This window comes from Rhamphochromis sp. 'chilingali' (genome assembly GCF_963969265.1).
Source record: "Rhamphochromis sp. 'chilingali' genome assembly, chromosome: 17".
Taxonomy (NCBI): domain Eukaryota; kingdom Metazoa; phylum Chordata; class Actinopteri; order Cichliformes; family Cichlidae; genus Rhamphochromis; species Rhamphochromis sp. 'chilingali'.
Genome location: NC_137944.1, coordinates 30,922,283 through 30,939,241, shown reverse-complemented (window position 1 = coordinate 30,939,241; position 16,959 = coordinate 30,922,283). Strand labels below are relative to the sequence as shown.

At 38.1% G+C, this 16,959-nt stretch overlaps 2 protein-coding genes and 1 long non-coding RNA gene across 3 annotated transcripts in view; 1 reads left to right on the top strand and 2 right to left on the bottom strand.

Moving 5' to 3' along the window:
* Positions 1-16,959, bottom strand: part of LOC308384982 (class I histocompatibility antigen, F10 alpha chain-like) — a 75,810-nt gene that overhangs the window by 37,381 nt on the left and 21,470 nt on the right. The gene's annotated exons all lie outside the window — the stretch shown is intronic.
* LOC308384999 lies at positions 5,261-7,817 on the top strand. The gene is made up of 3 exons (XR_013969433.1): positions 5,261-6,283; positions 6,387-6,555; positions 7,040-7,817. It is a non-coding gene; the product is annotated as an uncharacterized lncRNA (long non-coding RNA).
* Positions 14,606-16,959, bottom strand: part of LOC308384440 (uncharacterized protein) — a gene marked incomplete at its 3' end in the record, with an annotated part of 35,395 nt that continues 33,041 nt past the window's right edge. Inside the window, exons 7-10 of the mRNA XM_080863007.1 lie at positions 16,205-16,483; positions 15,751-16,080; positions 15,057-15,152; positions 14,606-14,631 (exon numbers count right to left, since the gene is read on the bottom strand). Coding sequence (XP_080719133.1) covers positions 14,606-14,631; positions 15,057-15,152; positions 15,751-16,080; positions 16,205-16,483 — 731 coding nt within the window. The remainder of the gene's footprint in view (positions 14,632-15,056; positions 15,153-15,750; positions 16,081-16,204; positions 16,484-16,959) is intronic.

Below are 16,959 nucleotides of genomic sequence, written 5' to 3'. Positions count from 1 at the left end.
ATTTATATAAGTAGACTGTGATTTTACATGTCAAATGTAAAATAACATAACATCACTGTAAATGTAATAAAACACAATTTTCTTGTTTTTTAAATATATTTTTTTGTACATATGCATTCAGTGGGGCAAAAAAGTATTTAGTCAGCCACCGATTGTGCAAGTTCCCCCACCTAAAATGATGACAGAGGTCAGTAATTTGCACCAGAGGTACACTTCAACTGTGAGAGACAGAATGTGAAAAAAAAATCCATGAATTCTCATGGTAGGATTTGTAAAGAATTTATTCGTAAATCAGGGTGGAAAATAAGTATTTGGTCAATAACAAAAATACAACTCAATACTTTGTAACATAACCTTTGTTGGCAATAACAGAGGTCAAACGTTTACTATAGGTCTTTACCAGGTTTGCACACACAGTAGCTGGTATTTTGGCCCATTCCTCCATGCAGATCTTCTCGAGAGCAGTGATGTTTTGGGGCTGTCGCCGAGCAACACGGACTTTCAACTCCCGCCACAGATTTTCTATGGGGTTGAGGTCTGGAGACTGGCTAGGCCACTCCAGGACTTTCAAATGCTTCTTACGGAGCCACTCCTTTGTTGCCCGGGCGGTGTGTTTTGGATCATTGTCATGTTGGAAGACCCAGCCTCGTTTCATCTTCAAAGTTCTCACTGATGGAAGGAGGTTTTGGCTCAAAATCTCACGATACATGGCCCCATTCATTCTGTCCTTAACACGGATCAGTCGTCCTGTCCCCTTGGCAGAAAAACAGCCCCATAGCATGATGTTTCCACCCCCATGCTTCACAGTAGGTATGGTGTTCTTGGGATGCAACTCAGTATTCTTCTTCCTCCAAACACGACGAGTTGAGTTTATACCAAAAAGTTCTACTTTGGTTTCATCTGACCACATGACATTCTCCCAATCCTCTGCTGTATCATCCATGTGCTCTCTGGCAAACTTCAGACGGGCCTGGACATGCACTGGCTTCAGCAGCGGAACACGTCTGGCACTGCGGGATTTGATTCCCTGCTGTTGTAGTGTGTTACTGATGGTGACCTTTGTTACTTTGGTCCCAGCTCTCTGCAGGTCATTCACCAGGTCCCCCCGTGTGGTTCTGGGATCTTTGCTCACCGTTCTCATGATCATTTTGACCCCACGGGATGAGATCTTGCGTGGAGCCCCAGATCGAGGGAGATTATCAGTGGTCTTGTATGTCTTCCATTTTCTAATGATTGCTCCCACAGTTGATTTTTTCACACCAAGCTGCTTGCCTATTGTAGATTCACTCTTCCCAGTCTGGTGCAGGTCTACAATACTTTTCCTGGTGTCCTTCGGAAGCTCTTTGGTCTTGGCCATGGCGGAGTTTGGAGTCTGACTGTTTGAGGCTGTGGACAGGTGTCTTTTATACAGATGATGAGTTCAAACAGGTGCCATTCATACAGGTAACGAGTGGGGGACAAAAAAGCTTCTTACAGAAGACGTTACAGGCCTGTGAGAGCCAGAGATTTTCCATGTTTGAGGTGACCAAATACTTATTTTCCACCCTAATTCACGAATAAATTCTTTACAAATCCTACCATGTGAATTCATGGATTTTTTTTTCACATTCTGTCTCTCACAGTTGAAGTGTACCTCTGGTGCAAATTACTGACCTCTGTCATCATTTTAAGTGGGGGAACTTGCACAATCGGTGGCTGACTAAATACTTTTTTGCCCCACTGTATTTAGATTGTAAAAATACATTCAGAAATGTATCATAATTTCACAAATATTTGTCTGTTATTTGAGAGATTGATCTGTTAAATTCAAATGTAATACTATGGAAAAATATATAAAATGATTGACAATTAATGAGAATAATTAATAATTAAAGGAGTATTTGAATTATAATTTTGCTGAAAATTTCATGTCATCTAGGTCTGTTTCAATAATTCAGAGGTAACAAGTGAAAATATAATTAATAGGAATAAAAACTAAAAAAAACATATAAAACATTGCACAGCCACGCTGTGCTAATTATATATTTAAAAAAATAAATGTAGAGGTAGGAATTGCAATTAATATAAATCTCAAAGTATTCACAACATTCCTGAACAGAAATAGGCCTCTGCACCTGGGGTGAGGGCGTGGCCATGAAAACAATGTTACATGCCATTGGATGTTGGGACACATAATAACATGACGCTAAGCATCGGCCAATGAATGTGAACTAACAACCACAAGGTCGCGGGTATGGCTGTGGAAAGTAGTGATGGTAAACTTGATTATTTTTGCTGAATCGAGTTTGAATGAGTCACTCACCAAAGTGAATCGGGTTTTTTGAGTCATTTGAGTCACTGAGTCAGTTGACCAGAGTGCAAAAAATGTACATTTTCACTCAAACTTAATTTGTTTCTCTTGTCATGTATATCCTACTGCTAAGATGAGTGATTGAAAAAGAAAAACAACTATTTTTATGGAGCAAAAAAGAGCAAAAAAAATTCTAAAGGGAACATTTATTTTTATTTTATTTTAGTAGTATTTTCCTCAAATGTGTCAAATATATATTTTCCCATCTAAATGTCCACTGAGCTGTGAGCCAGGGGGCGGTAATGCGCCTTAACATTGGTTGCCAACCAAGAAGAAGAAGAAGAAGCTGCGAGCCAGGAGGGAGGGGGTGAGTGAGTCCTGAGTGATTCGCTTACGCTATAATTCAGCACAGGAAGGGAGGGGGTGAGTAGCTCAAATGTGTTGTTAGCATGTTAGCAGAGCGATGCTACTGTGAACCGAGGAGCTATTGTCTTGATGTGAGCTTCTACTCAGGGTTTTTTCTTCCAGTTCAGAGCAGAAATGTTTTTGTTAAGAAACTGGCTGTTGTTTTTTTCCCCACAGTTTTAATTATAAGCTAGATATATTTCTACTAATGAAATTAGTTTGCTAAGAGCAACAGGGATGAGTCAGTTGGGCTTGTGAATCATGATTCACGAGTCAGTAAAGTGATTCTCGAGTATTGAACGATTCATTCATGATTCGCGCATCACTAATGGAAAGCGCGCTGGAAGAGAGAGGTTGGTGAAAGATCATCCATGCAGTGCTGCAAGGCAAGTATATCAAACTCAGCTTAGTAGATTTAACTTGGAATTGCTTGACCACTATGGCTCGTAGTTTACTGAGACGGTAAAAGGCATGGAATCGCTAGCTATGAAGGCAAAGGACGTCGTCTGTCAGTATAAGGTGCAGTTAGCGGCTGGTCTAGCTGTATACTAGTGATGGGTCGGTCGCGAACGAAATGGCTCTTAGAGCCGAATCTTTGAAGTGAACGATGCGAGCCGGATCTTGAAGTGAACGATGCGAGCCGGATCTTTGAAGTGAACGATGCTAGCCGGATCTTTGAAGTGAACGATGCTAGCCGGATCTTTGAAGTGAACGATGCTAGCCGGATCTTTGAAGTGAACGATGCGAGCCGGATCTTTGAAGTGAACGATGCGAGCCGGATCTTTGAAGTGAACGATGCGAGCCGGCTCCTTATTGGGAGCCGTGGGTTTTGTTTTTTTTTTCTCCTGCCCTCTCTTTCACTTTTTTTCGCTTCAGGCTGCAAGTCACCCTTGTATGGAAGCCTGTTTCCTCCACTAAATAAAAACAAAACAGCTAGTATCCATAACTCGAAATTTTGAGTTATTTTCTCGAAATTTCGACTTATTAACTCAAAATTTCGAGAAAAGTAACTCGAAATTTCGAGAAATATAACTCAAAATTTCGAGTTACTTTCCTCAAAATTTCGAGTTAGCTCTGCCAATCAAAAATATACGTGAATGAGGTCGCTTTCTTGTTACCCGGAAGCATATGGCGCAGAGGAACGCGCACTCAAAAACGGATCCCAACAAATTGGTGCTTTCGCGAGTACGTTTGCTGATAGTAACACCATGTGATTCAGCTAATAACACAGGGATTTCATCATTTGTGAAGCCAGGCTGAAAACACTCAGCAATCTGTGCATTCACGACTGGATGTAATACCGGCAGCTTAGCTGTAGCATTTGTAGCTGAGGGCTTCAGCTTCCGGGTAACGAGGAAATGACGTCATTCACGTAGATTACTGATTGGCAGTGCTAACTCGAAATTTTGAGTTACTTTTCTCAAAATTTTGAGTTAATAAGTCGAAATTTCGAGAAAGTAACTCGAAATTTCGAGAAAATAACTCGGAATTTCGAGAAAATAACTCAAAATTTTGAGTTATGGATCCTTTTTTTTTTTTTTTAGTGGCGGAAACGGGCTTCCATACCCTTGTGTTTGCGCTGAGCAGAGACGGCAAACAGAGCCTTGCGTTTGCGCCCCTCCCCCCTCTGCTCAGCGCTGCGCTGAGGGGGCGGGGCGGTAGTTACACTCGCAACAGCAGTAGCACACAACAAGAGCAGGAGGGAGAGGGAAAGAAAGAGAGCCGGGAGCTACAACAAGAGACAACACCGTCACATTGGAAAGGTACAGTAAAGAAAATGAGTGACACCAAGAAAAGAAGCAAAGTCTGGAACCATTTCAATCTTATTGACAAAACAAAGGCAGAGTGTAGAGTCTACAAGAAAAGGATATCATATAGAGCCGGCTCCACAAACAACACGCACAGGCACCTAAGAACTGTCCATCCATCAGTGCAATGGGAAGATAAAATGCAGTCAGTTGAGTGTGATATTAATATTTCTAAATGCCAACCTTTCCCTTAATTAAAGATCTGGGCGTTCTTTTTTTTCCCTTTTTTTCCATATTTTGATTTATATTTTATTGTGTTGTGGTTTGCAGTGTTTTGTGTTGTTTCACTTTAAATTTGTTTAAAAGGAAAAAGCTGAAAATTTAAGTAGTTAAAAGTTGAAATGTATGAAATGTAAATAGTTGGTTTCTGTATTTTATAATTTATTTATTACATTTTATGTGGAGTGAATAAATAAAAGTATATTTACAGTGGCCCCTAGAGACAAAGCACGTACACACTCCAAAACACGTACAAACTCCGGAGCACATACAAACTCCAAAACACAACGGAAGTGCTCCAGGATGCTAGGGGCCGTGTTGAGCTTTTGTTACCTAGTGGCTACACAAGCCAGGAAGTACCAACAATCGGATTGGGTGTGTGGTAGTAACAGGTAAATGAAGTTTTTTTTTTAATTATTTGAATATATATATATATATATATGAGTGTTTGTGTATTAATACAAAAGCAATAGACATATGAATTCGATTGTGTAATTTAAGTGATCTAGGGTAGCTCTGTTTTGGAAGTTCAGTTAACGCTAGAAATGTGTTTTGGAGTTTGTACGTGCTTTGGAATTTCTGAGTGCTTTTGAGTTTGTACGTGTTTCATCTCTAGGGGCCCCCATAAATATTTATATATAAACATACATAAAGAAAACCACGTTTTTTTACATTACTAATTCCTTTTGTGCATAATTTTATATTGTTGTTGATAATTAATTAATTAAAGCAACAAAACAACCTGAAAAGCCGAAAGAGCCGGCTCTTTTTAGTGAGCCGAGCCGAAAGAGCCGGTTCTCTAAAAAGAGCCGGAAATCCCATCACTACTTTATACTATCTTGCTGGCTAGCAGAGTTGTTGTTCGCTAATTTGTTAGCTGCCAGCTTTCTGTGACCATGTAAACACAGCAGTTGCTACGCGGATAGTTTCTACACCGCTAATACCCGTTAGGGGGCCCGCGATGACAGCTGCCACTGATGCATTTGTCTTAATGCTCTTGTAGAGAGCTCGTGCGTGCCAAGATGTGCTGCGTGATGAACTGAGAGAAATAGGAAATAGAAGTAGCCCACTGTGCTAGCTTGGACAGGTAAGCCAAGTATTTCCTTCTATTTTGTGGAAAGGAAGTAGGGCTAAAGCAGCTGAGGCGAATTATTTGACTACATTTAAACGTACATTGCATACATGTATTTGGATTTTGGCAGGTTTCATGATTCATAAGGTTTTGTTTCTTCCCCTGCAGATTAGTAGCGTGAGTTCTCAAATTTATTCAGTAAGCTGTAAAGGTGAGTATTGTGCTGCATTTAAGGATGTCAAAAGATTACACCTGTCACAGTTGTGGTGCTTTAATGTAAATGTTTGGGCACCCATGGTCAACATTTCAGTTCATGTGAACAGTTAAGCAAGTAGAAGATGAAATAATCTCCAAATGGCTTAAAGTTATAGATGACATTTAATTTTAAATAAAATAATTTTCATATTTTTTTAAACAGAAAAGGAAAAGGCCCACAGCAAAAGTTTGGACACCTTGTAGTTGACCGTAGGGCCCAAACTGCATGCCAGTGTATGTAATTGATATACATCAGTTGTAACATTGCAGTTAGTTGTTTGAGTCATTTGTGGACTTGTTTTTTTGTCCCCTTGTCTCTTGTTCATGTACACAACAGGAAACTCTACTTTGGCAGCCGAGCACTTCATGTTATCTGTGGACCAGGCAATTGTGAATGGCCATATCACTATCTTCAGTGACGCACTTATCCTGATGTTTGGCTCTTACTACTGCACGAACATTTCTTATCCAGTAGCCCAGGCAGCAACCTTGGAATTCTTGCAACGGTAAGGCGGCACCAGTCAATTTTATCCATTGAGACATAAGAATGATGAGACAGTGAAATCTAAAGTTATGCAATCCAAATCAAAACATCAGATCTCCTTTCATTTGCAGCTAAAACACATAAGAATGAGCAATGCTTGAGTGTTGAGATGATTTGTAGATTGATAAATCAACAAATAACTAATATTTGCGTTTCAGATGGCTGTCTCTGAAATATCCTTGATTCATGCTCATGTCAAGTTATAGAAAGAGACCTTTGAGTAGTAGATGTTCACAGATGTTTCACTACCCTGAAACAGCATTTGCAATAGACTCACAGGTTAACCAAACATCTTTGCATCACCCCTCTGTTCCACAATGACCTGTATGTCCAAACACGCACTCAAAAGCAAGCTCAATCTACACTTAGATTCATTGCAAATGTAAAAAAACACATACAGTCCAGTCCTCAGTTTCTTAATGAAGTTGTTGTTTTTCATTCGACAGATGCCTTAAGATAAACCCCGACAAGGGATCCAAAGTGGAGTGGAACACGTCTAAGAAAAACCTTGCAGTCAATCCAAAGGTTCTGACGTTGATCGCCAAAATTGCGGACTATGAGTGGAGAGCATAAAAAGTTCTTATTTTTATCCTGAGGATAACATAATCTGCTGTTCAGTAGCACTGGTCTCCGGTTCATGGTCAATGTCAACAGCACGGGTGGCCTGCTTGATAGGGGAAAAGTGAAATATAGGCTGCAAATCCTATTCACATTTAGCTAGCATTAGTGCTAGCCAGTTGGTATGTTACTGTCTGCTGACAGGCTCTCTGTCACTCTGTCCTGCTTTAGGTGTAGCATTGTGTTAAGTATTATCTTCATCTCAGTTCATTGTAATAGGCTATACACTGACACTTGTGGTGCTTGCTCTGCAAACACAGTCCCATTCGTTCAGTTATTTTGGTAAAAGTTTGTGTTAAAGTGACAACTTACAACATATCAATACTTATCAGTTAAGTATAATCAGCATAACAATGAGGCTTTTGTTTTACTCGAGTTGTTCTTTGCATATGATTACTTTGCAAATTTCTCCAAGGGAACCCAAATGGCCAGCAGCAGCCCTGAATGTGAGACTTTCAGAAAGCTAGAGCTACTTCTAAACCTGCAGGTTATGTGCCTCAAATATACCCCTTTTCGTTGCTCCAGATGTGGGGAGGCAGATGAACGTTCGAGGTGGCATCGTCCCCTTCTTTTGTGCTCAAATGTGTGTTTGCATTACATTCTTTTTTCTACGTGCTTTTGTTTATGCATAAGTGTTAGTTGTTCTTGGATTGTTCCAGGAAGGGTTATCTTTTTGTCAATAAAATCCATGTTAATGATTGAAACAATGTCTCATGTCTTATAAGTAAAATAAACATCTACAAACTGCTCAAACACAACATATGATCAAGAACTAACATAATCTTGATGTAATTATAATCAGGGGTTTTGTTTAATAAGGGTTCTTTGGGTGTTTTGTGACAGATAAAACCCACAATCTTACAGGGAGCACACTTAATTCAAACTGAAAGTCCAGTAAATATTCAGGAAATTTATGTTAAATTACGCTTCAAATCTAAATTTACATGTGATATTATGTAAAATTAACAGTGAATTGTAATTTTAAAGCCAATATCTAGTTTTTTGACATGTTTTGAAAGATAAATCAAATTATTTTGTGCTGTATAATGTAGTATTACATCAAATATAATTGAATATATAACTTTTTTACATCAAATAATGTTATTTAACCCAACTGTTAACTGTATATTTCTGTAAATTTAAGCATTATTATTCATATTGCCACATTCATTGACCTTGTTTATAGGAAATTTCATTGTTTAATCACATTAAAATGTTCCTAATTTAATGTTTAAAAGCACTTGAAAAAGGCAAAATCCCATGTAAAATTAGGGCAACAAATTGTATTTTCATTACTGAAAATAACCGTATTTTTATGAGGAAGTTATTTTCTGTTATTTTACGGTATTATTTTGGCGCCCCAGCTGCCGGAATAGTACTGTTTTTTTAAGATGTTTTTTTAACAGTGTACTAGGATCCATTACAACTAAATGTTTAGCGTATTTCTGGGGAGCAAACAGTCCGTCCATTTGTCTTTCAAATTACATAAATCTGACATATAAAAAGACAGAAATATAACAGTCAAACTGACCTGCTGCTGCCCCCTGTATTCCCAGGAGAAGAAAGAAGATGAAGGCCTTCATCTTCTTTCTTCTTTCTTCATCTTCTTCATTGTGACCATAAACATCCAAACCTTTAACAGACTTTATGCGCTCGCTTGTCCAGAAAAAGCTAAAATGGAGAACCAGGAGAAACGTCACCATTAGCCTAGATCAGAGCCAATAGGGATTTACTCTGAGAGTAAACGTCACTGAAATCAACGAAACTGAAAGTAAAATATTTTCATATGAAAAAAAGGTTAGTTTCATCTGGTCTTTATACATTTTTATGTTATGACAGGTGTAGTTCATGTTATGTTGGGTATACACTGTATAATTTATTTTCTATTCAGGGGATAAAACCTTGTTAAGTTTCTCAGTGGAGTGATTTGTATTAATTTTAAACGCATACACTGTAAAAAAAATCAAACTTGCAATTGCTGAGCTTACAGTCATTTCTTTCACAATTCAACAATAAAAGCTGAGTTGCCCCATAAACTCAAATACATTAAGGGTTTCAACTAATCCTTTAACGTTTTGGAGCAAAAGTTGGTCTCAGATGAAATTTATTGCTGGCAAAATGAATGAATTCAAGTTTTACATGAGTTGAAGCTGTTGGCGCCTTTCTGTGCCTGAGCACGCATGCGCATCTCATATTTTTGGATACTACGGGGTCTACTTTGCACTTTTGCAAGGACTGAAAGCCACCTGGCCATCTGCCTTAATGCGAACACGAGGCTTTTTACACCAGGAGCTGGATGCTAGTGATGGGATTTCTGGCTCTTTTTAGAGAACCGGCTCTTTCGGCTCGGATCACTAAAAAGAGCCGGCTCTTTTGGCTCCGAACCGGCTCCTCAGGTTGTTTTGTTGCTTTAATTAATTTATTATTAACAATAATATAAAATTATGCATAAAAGGAATTACTAATGTAAAAAAAAAGTGGTTTTATTTATATATGTTTATATATAAATATATGCGGTGGCCCCTAGAAACAAAGCACGTGCAAACTCCAAAACACATTTCTAGAGTTAACTGAACTTCCAAAACAGAGCTACCTAGATCACTTAAATCACACAATTGAAAGCATGTGTGTATTGTGTATTGTTTGTGTATTTATACACAAGCACTCGTAAATATTCAAATAATTTACCTTTTACTACCACACACCAAATCCGGTCGTTGGTACTTCCTGGCTTGTGTAGCCACTACACTGCGCCTAGCATCCTGGAGCACTTCTGTTGTCTTTTGTACGTGTTTTGGAGTTTTTACGTGTTTTGGAGTTTGTATGCGCTTTGTCTCTAGGGGCCACCGTAAATATACTTTTATTTATTCGCTCCACATAAAATGTAAGAAATAAATCATATAATACAAAAACCACCTATTTATATTTCAGCTTTTAACTATTTAAATTTTCAGCTTTTTCCTTTTAAACAACACAAAACACTGCAAACCACAACACAATTAAATATAAATTAAAATATGAAAACAAAAAGAAGATGCACATTCTCTGTCATATGGGCCTGCATGAATAAACTTTCTGAATTCTTTATCATCCGCAACTGAAAATAGTTGTGGATGATTACTATACCTTTCAAATGTGATGTTGTTGTCCCTGGCTCTCTTTCTCTCTCTCTCTCCCTCCCGCTCTGTTCCTGTGCTACTGCGAGTGTAACTACCGCCCCTCCCCCCTCTTCCCAGCGCAAAGCACAAGGCTCGCGTGCGGAGTGAAGCGGAAAAAAGGTGCGAGAGAGAGGGTGAGAGAAAGAAAAAGAAACAACCCCACGGCTCCCAATAAGGAGCCGGTGTTCTGAGAAACCATCCTATTTTGACGTCCTACCCGTATTATGATTTTACGGTGACTTGTGACTAAACCTAACCCTACCCTTAACCATAACCCTAACCATAACCTTAAGAAGTATTCCGGATGGGTGACAGAAAAAGAAGTTAATTTGGGTTTGGTGTTGTGCGCATGCGCGGCGTCTGCGCAGAAACATCGGCTAGGATGTTTTTTGAGGTAGGATGGATTCCCAGAACACCGGCTCCTCGTCAGCCCGGGCTAGTAATCAGGTTGTGACAAGTAAGCTCTCCAATTCTCACCCTCTTCCCTCGTATTATCCTTGCTTTTGCTTCCCTGTACACTGACACTAATCTCTACTCTCCTTTTTCCGTAATAAATGCTAATTATTGGGAATTAGCATGAAATGCAGGATTTGTTTGTTTTATGCATTTATGTATTCACCTCACACATGAACAATCCCCAGTTCAAGACCAGGAGGAGACACAAACCCAGACTCAGGGAGTCATGAGAAAGTCTACTCCTTGTTTCAGTCCAAGCAGGAATAAATGGGAGGCTTGTGTCAGGAAGGATATTCAGTGTAAAATCTGTACCAGTTAAAGCATGAAGATCGGTCCACATTGGCGACCGTTTGGGAAATAAGATGAGAAGTACATTAAGGTTATAATATAATTATAATCTACAGGGATTTATTGCAGCGGAAACAGGCTGCAATTCTCTGGGGATCAAATGATGCAGAAAAAGGCTGCCACAAAAAAAAAGACAAAAACATAAAATTCCTAGATAACCTGTCGTCACCTCCTGTATTCCCAGGAGAAGCAGGAACATTAAGACCATCAACATGTAAACGTTTAAGAGACTTTATTAGTTTTATTGTCCACAAAAAGAGACTCAGTGCTTCCTGCTCAGGTGTCAAAGATCCATCAGAATAAATAGGAATTCATCCTGAGAGCAAACGTCAGTTATATCTGGTTTAAACTCACACATTGAACCGGTTTTTGATGGCATCATAAAATCTGTTCTTTGTGGCTCATGTTGAATTGGAAACAAAAATATCACAAATTAATTCACTGAATTTCTGTCATGTGGCGCTCTGTGGAGGGTAGAGCAATAACTGTGTGATCACAAATTTGTGTAGTTATTGAGTCGTGATATTATATTGATTATATGTAATTATATTGTCGAAAGCATCATATTCTTTTATTCATGTCTTCTGTGGTAGTTATGTGTTAGCATTTTAAGGTACTTATTTAGTTTCAGTACAAGTCTAACGTTGGACCTACTTTCAGCTCAGCCTGCTATCTACTGTTATCATTCTCATGTAACACGCTATTACCTCTGTACTTCTCAGAAGTGAGACCCAAACAAACAAAGGATAAAGAGTCAAACAATGTTCTTAAACATAAACGTTAGCTCCTGTCAGCTTTTTTCTGCAGCTTCAACACTGAAAACTGTTTGACTGAAGAGAAATTTAAAACCCCTGCAGATGTTTGAACACCTGATGCTGTTCTTTTCATTTCCTTTTTTTCTTGGTACTTTTAATATTTAAGTTCTAGTTACTTCATGGTTTAGTGGTCAACACGTTTTCTTTACACAGAAAACATCAATACTTTTAGACTTGAAGGTGACACAAAAACCAAATCAAACACATGGATCCAAAAACATAGTATAACACAATAGAAATGTGTTTGAACAGACAAATTACAGCCGCTTATAAATTAAAGTGAAAGCAGCATTTAACATAAGAAATGTTGAACAAAGGATAGAAATGAAAGAGCATCGTCCAGCCTGTTTTTAGAAGAGAGCTGTTCCCATAGTTCCAACAGAGGTGAAGCAGCTGCTCTAACAACATTTTTTTTGTTTCCGTTACACTTCATTTTAGTTTTAAAGGCACATTATTTTGGAGTGATCCATGTCAGTGTTTGTATGCAATGCTATGACGTCTTCTCCAACATAACCAGATCATTACTGGTAACTGTTAACCTCCTTAGAGACTGCACCAAACCAAGTGAGATTCATCTAAGCTGATATCACATTTTTTCCATCATTTTTTTCATGTGAAAAGTCAGATCTCCCCTTTAGTTACATCATTTTATAGTTTATAGTTTAGTTTATACAATAGTTTATAATATTAAAGCAAATATTCATGAAACTGTAGCTACAGTCACATAGGAAGAATAAACTCAATGTGGATTCACAACAGGACAAAAATTAAGAATATTGTGGATTTTATTAAAAAGTCATCATAACAAACATAGAAAATAAATTAACAGCAATACTTACATTTATCTAATAAACAAACACCAGATATAAAAAATTGTTTACAAGAGAGAGAAAAACACCCTTAAAGTACTGAAGTACGAGAAGTATTTCATCAGCATTCATTAGTGCTGAAAACACACTTCAGTCTCAAAACATTTGAAATGACATTTGAAAGAAAACTAAACAGGTTTATATAAAAAGGTGATAAATTTGTCCAACAAAATAAGAATAAAGGTAGAAAAAAATAATAAAAACTAGGAAAACCAGACAATACAGGAGGCAAAGTCAGTGAGCACACAGGGAACAAAAGGAATGAAAAATGTGTTCACAGCATTAATGAAAAGCTACTAAACACAGTGACAAAGAACTCCATCCATCCATTTCCTGTCCTGCGTTCTCACTGAGATAAAATAAGACAAGAGTGGAGCCAGTCCTCACACACCAGGGCAGAGACGAAGTAACCTTTATCATCAGATTTACAAGTTAAAAAATAGTTTACTCTAATAAATTCGGTGATTTAAAGTCTCCAGTTAAAAATGTGAAAATCCACAAATGTTACGTTAAGGGAAATAAATCACCAAACCCTGTGAGTATATACCGTAAGTGTCATAGATGTAGGTGGACCTGTGTGTTTCTCTTTATGTATATTTACATTTATACAACTGATACTGGAAATATTTAATTTAAATTAAAGTCAACAAGCATGATGGAAAAACAATGATTCACAGTTTAGAGGTAACGAGGTAACAGTCCTCGTTTCAGCGCAAAAATTTACACAGAAATTTAAAAAGAAAAAACAAGAAAACATTATTTTCATTTCTGCAAATCAGCATATTTACATTGTAATACATTAAAGTCATTAAAGCAAAAGAACTGCAAATTGAGAATTTACCCACAATACTGTTAAAGCAAAAACATTTGTTCTAACTTTGTCAGCTTGGTGTTTTTGTAAACATTCTTATTGGTGTAAATATTTAATATTTATCCAAACTACAGAAGTGAGACATCTGTCCTGTTCTCTTAAAAATCTCACCTAAACTTACATAAAACAGCAACAATTGTAAAACTAAATAAAAAATACCTTGTGATTTTTTTAACATCAAATCACACACAAAAAACAGAGATAAAAAAAACAGAGATAAAAAAAACAGAGATAAAAAAAAACCAGAGGAAAAAAAACAGAGATAAAAAAAAAAACAGAGATAAAAAAAAACAGATTAAAAAAACAGATAAAAAAAAGGGGGGAAAGCGGAACACATTTTATGAAAGCTTTACAGTTTCTGGCCAACAAAAGTCACACTAATGTTTCACTGAACTGCCTTTAACTTTGATGATGGCATGCATTCACTTCATTAAGCTTATACTGTTTCACATATTTATTTTAGTGGACAGTAGATGTGTGAAAATGATGTTTCATGAACCACTTCAATAGAAACTTGAGCCTGATGACTCCTGGCATCAGGATCTTGTCCGTGTCATCAGGGAAGACAAAATGTATTAATGGAAAAATCTGTTCATTCAGTGTAGTCAGGTAGCCAGCTGACCCCACGTTGACCTCCAATACATTTGAAGGCTGTTACACTACCCAGGAAAAAGTCCATTTAATGTATGAACTGACTGTGAGCAGTGATGTCTGTCATTTAGGCTTCATAAGGAATCATTTTCTCTTGGACCTCATGGTTTTCTACAGCTGTAGGTCGGAAACACATCGTTAGTCCACAACACTTTTACAAACAACTGACAGATCTGAAAGACTTTTTAGTGCACATAAAACTCAAAGAAAACAGATCAGAAACATTTCACTTACGAGATGGAGGTCGTTTGTCTGTAATGAAAGAAAGTAAAAAACAGGGTTTGTTAAACATTATGTATTTAACTCTGTGATCTTGTCTTATTATCCAACAGTCATTCTCAGTAAACTCTGGCTCTGAGTCTTACTGTAATAACTGCTGGATGAAACAGTGTGATAAAGCGATGACAGACTCGACCACATCTGTATGCTTTTCAGCATCATTTTATTCACACGGTTGCTGTTAACACGCGGTTGCGGCTTTCCAGTTGCTCGCGAACATACACACCAACAACAACAACAACACTGAAATCCAGGACCCAGCACACTTTTAACCCGGCGAGGCATCTTTGCAGATGCCCTGCAGGTGCGTTCACCTCCCCTGCAGCAGCACCGCCAACCACACCCCGCCACAAAAACTCAAAACTCAAAGTCCTACAAAATCTGCTTTGTCCTCTCACCTGTCTTCTTTTTGTAGATAATGAATACAATCACAGTGATCACAGCAAGAACACCCAGAGCAAGAATCATGTGGATGATCATGAAGAGGGAATTTCCTTTAGATCAAAGAAAAACAAATCAGAACCTGAACAGATGAAACAGGATAGAGAAGATCACCAATCAAAACAGATAACAGCACTGATTATAGACAATATGTCTGTCACTATATGCTTTACCTGTTGTTCATATCTGAATATATTCACTGTGTCTGTGCTTATTTACCCACATTTAACTCTGATGTCTTTGTGTCTCTTGCCCACTGAACTTCTGAGAATAAAAATATCCTTTTTAATTTAGTCAGTAAACTTGATTCCAAAATCAAATCATTACCTCTACTCGTCTTATAAAACTCTGGAGTAACTATACTCTGTTAACTGTGGCTGCTCATTCACAAGGTAAAACATGATTTGGGAAAAAGCATTAGTGTTTGGTAAAGAGTCTTAAATTCCTTTTATGTTCTTAGTTTGGAAATACAACTCACTTTTATTTTCAGCAGGTTCACATAATTATTTCAAGATAGGAAACATGTCCCAGTCTAGACTTTAAGTGTGAAATAAACTGACAAAATTTTTCTATTTTTAACACATAAAACTGCATGAACTGCTCTTTACTATGCACTATTATATTACAGTAAACTAAATGTGTGCTTCTGACCTTCATCACTTCTGAGAGCAGACTGACCTTCATTGGTTCTGATCACTGCTCTGTCCAGTCTGGTGATGATGTCCTTATTCACACCACAGAGCTGAAACACACAATCGTAGCTCCTCCAGTCCTCAGGTTTGACTGATGAAAGATCCAGATCAGCAGAAATCTGGAGGGTCCCATCATTGTTGGGCAGGATCTCTCCTCTGTTCACACCCTCATGAAGCTCTTTCCCATCTTTCCTCCACAACAGTTTGGCTTTGTGTGGATAGAAACCTGTAGCGTGGCAGGTGATTGGAGAGGAGGAAGACTTCTGGAGGAGAGACACTGAGGGAAGAACTGTTGAAAAAATATAAGTGTTCGTTATTGTTATTATTACAAATTGTATGTTTGTTGACAATCAATCAACCTATAGCTGATTGATTGTCTTTCCAAGTCCAGTTAAAATCCAGTGTTATTGCACCTGTTCTCCTCAGAGAGCTCCCTGAATAGTTCAGATACTTCTTCAGCCACTCGGGACAAATGTGAGTGAAGTAGTTCTTCTGTCTGGCTGAGAGAGCTCTGTCAGAGTCGTACTTTTGTTTAGCGATGACTGCCTGTTGCTTTGGAGCGATCCACGTCTCTGTCTTAAGGTCAAACGCCAAAAGGTCCTCGCCATCGTAACCCAGCTGATCATAGCCGGTCACATTATTTGTTTCAGTATCCCATTCACAACCATACATCTCCTGATAAACATGCACACCTGAAAGACAGAAACAGTACAGTGAACCAGAGCAAAGCTGCAGCACAGTCTCATCTCAATACAGACACATCAACCAATCGACAGTCACTGAAACAGAGGATCTACTGTTTCTCCTGCTGTTTACTGGTTCAGTGGAAACTAATTAAAACAAACTCTCATCAACACAGTTTAAACTTTACAGAGAAAAAACAGAAACAGACTGAGATGCTACACTCTGAGTCCCTATCTAACCTGAACTTCTATAAACATATATAAATAGGACTACAGGTTACACGCCTATATACATAATATATAGGCACATACAGTATTTAAAGCTTAAACTAATCATGACAGCACGGTGGTTAGCACTGTTGCCTCACAACAAGAAGGTCTTGAGTTTAATTCCACCATCAGGCCAGGGTCTTTCTGCATGGAGCTTGCATGTTCTCCCTGTGTTTGCGGGGTTCTGCAGCTTCCTCCCACAGTCCAAAGACATG